General features: G+C 42.7%; 1 protein-coding gene across 1 annotated transcript; it reads left to right on the top strand.

Moving 5' to 3' along the window:
- Positions 1-509: 509 nt before the first annotated feature.
- CBG25074 lies at positions 510-1,412 on the top strand (the record flags this gene model as incomplete). The annotated part of the gene is made up of 5 exons (XM_002648645.2): positions 510-521; positions 690-803; positions 858-983; positions 1,034-1,150; positions 1,200-1,412. 5 exons carry the CDS (start codon positions 510-512, stop codon positions 1,410-1,412), a joined length of 582 nt encoding a protein of 193 aa, XP_002648691.2.
- Positions 1,413-1,978: the final 566 nt, after the last annotated feature.

Raw genomic sequence — 1,978 nt, 5'->3', positions numbered from 1 at the left:
CTTCAAGTCAAATATCGGAAATCTGACTTGAAGTCAGATTTGGATGCCTTTCAAATCGAAACATGTAATATTTTAAAAGTTAGATACGCATTTTCGTGGTGAGACCCATCATACGGTAAAGGGGCGGAGTCTCGTCATTTCTGCCACCTTCCAGTCATTCGTGCCATTTGTCTTGGTGGGAGGAGGTCGTTTCTTTTTTTTTGCTCCTCCGCACCATTCATTCACCTTCACACCATTCATATCTTCAAAATCTGACTTGAAGTCAGATTCTCCTCCACGCTATCCTCTTCACATCCTATTTCTTTACGTTTCATGCAGTCCCATTTCATTGTCTAATCAAAAATTTTTTTTCAGCAAATGGCGGATACTCCCACCGTTCAACTCTCTCAAGAGACCTCCCATCAGAGGAAACGATCACATCGATCACCCCCTTCGATGAAGAAAAGTTGTCGGATGATTCCATCGACCAGTCCGCTCAAGAAATCTCGCATTCATCGAAGACTGACGATATGTCAGATGAGGTTTGTATATATTAAGAGGTTTGACTTGAAGTCAGATTTCAATGAATTGGCTTCAAGTCAATTCTTCAGAATCTGACTTGAAGTCAGATTTGGATCTGACCTGAAGTCAGATTTGGATCTCACCATCCCCATCACATTTCATTGTCTAATCACCAATTTTTTTTTCAGAAAATGTCGGGAGTTTCAATCAGTCCAATCGATCCAGACGAATCGATTCAATTGACCCTACCGAATGAGCAAGAGGCATCTCGGTCGTCCATAACTGAGGGGATAGCAGAAGAGGTTTGCATATGTGACTTGAAGTCAGATTAGATGAGATTCAAAAATTTCTTTCAGATGCTGCCCGTTGATCCAATCGGCACCGTCGCTCAAGGAGAATCGGTTCCATCTTTTCCACCAACCTCATTCAGCGACACCATCGCTCAGCTTCGTTTGTACTTCAATCAGGAGTTGTCAAATGAGGTTTGCATATCTGACTTGAAGTCAGATTAGATGAGATTCGAAATTTATAGGGAGCCATGCCAGCAGTCTCTGCAGATCGTGCTATTCATTCTGCTAAGAGAACCAGTTCAGTGCCAATTAGACAATACTCGAGCGATACTGTTGATGAAAACGAGTTGGCGGTCAAGGTGAGCATTTCTGACTTGAAGTCAAATTTTAAAGAGTTGAATTTTTTAGAAGCCAAGATTCTTCTCACCACAAAGACAAGTCCTGAAGCCTTTGAATACATCATATAAGCTTGCAATGAGTCCAGAAGCGCCATCATCTGAACATCCAAATAGTCTAGTAGAGCCATTGGTTGTACTTCAGAAGAGTCCAGAAGAGCCATGGGCTGAACTTCTAAATCGTCCAAAGACACAGGTAATTTTTTTTGCTCCAGGCCTAGTTTGAATATTTCCGTTTTCAGACACTTCCAGAAGCCCTCCAACAGCTTCGTCCCCTCAAACGCTATGGAAAGCAGGTGACGCTGAAGGAATACCTTCAGATTCAATTTAAAGGACAACTTTTACGAACCATCGATTGGAACCGCGTTGATGACTTGAAACTATTCCACCCAAAAACCGCTCTCTTCCAATCAACCAATCATCCAATTCTTCTCTTAGCCGGAAAGTCCTTCAACAGAGCTCTTCTTGTGGAAGGCAACCACAGGACAGCTGCGTTATCAGAGTGCCACGCCCAGAAGGAGCTTAGTGATGATGATCTGAAATCGACGGTGCCGTTGACTTTTTTTCAAATTCCCAAACCGGAGTTCAACAACATGTGGATGGCAGCTAATGAACTGGGTCGACAAGTGCAAGCTCAAGCTCGATTCGATTGGAAAAATGCTTCTTCAAGAACGCGTGAAGCTGTCTTTTCGGAATTCAAGAAAGAGGCGTACCGAACAAAAGGAAAGTTTTCCAAATTTGAATCGTCTATTCTTGCGTTAGAATTTTTGAATGCGGAATACGATGAGCAGG

The sequence above is a fragment of the Caenorhabditis briggsae genome, assembly GCF_000004555.2.
Source record: "Caenorhabditis briggsae AF16 supercontig from assembly CB4, cb25.NA_394, whole genome shotgun sequence".
Lineage (NCBI taxonomy): Eukaryota > Metazoa > Nematoda > Chromadorea > Rhabditida > Rhabditidae > Caenorhabditis > Caenorhabditis briggsae.
This window is presented reverse-complemented; position numbering and strand designations above follow the sequence as displayed.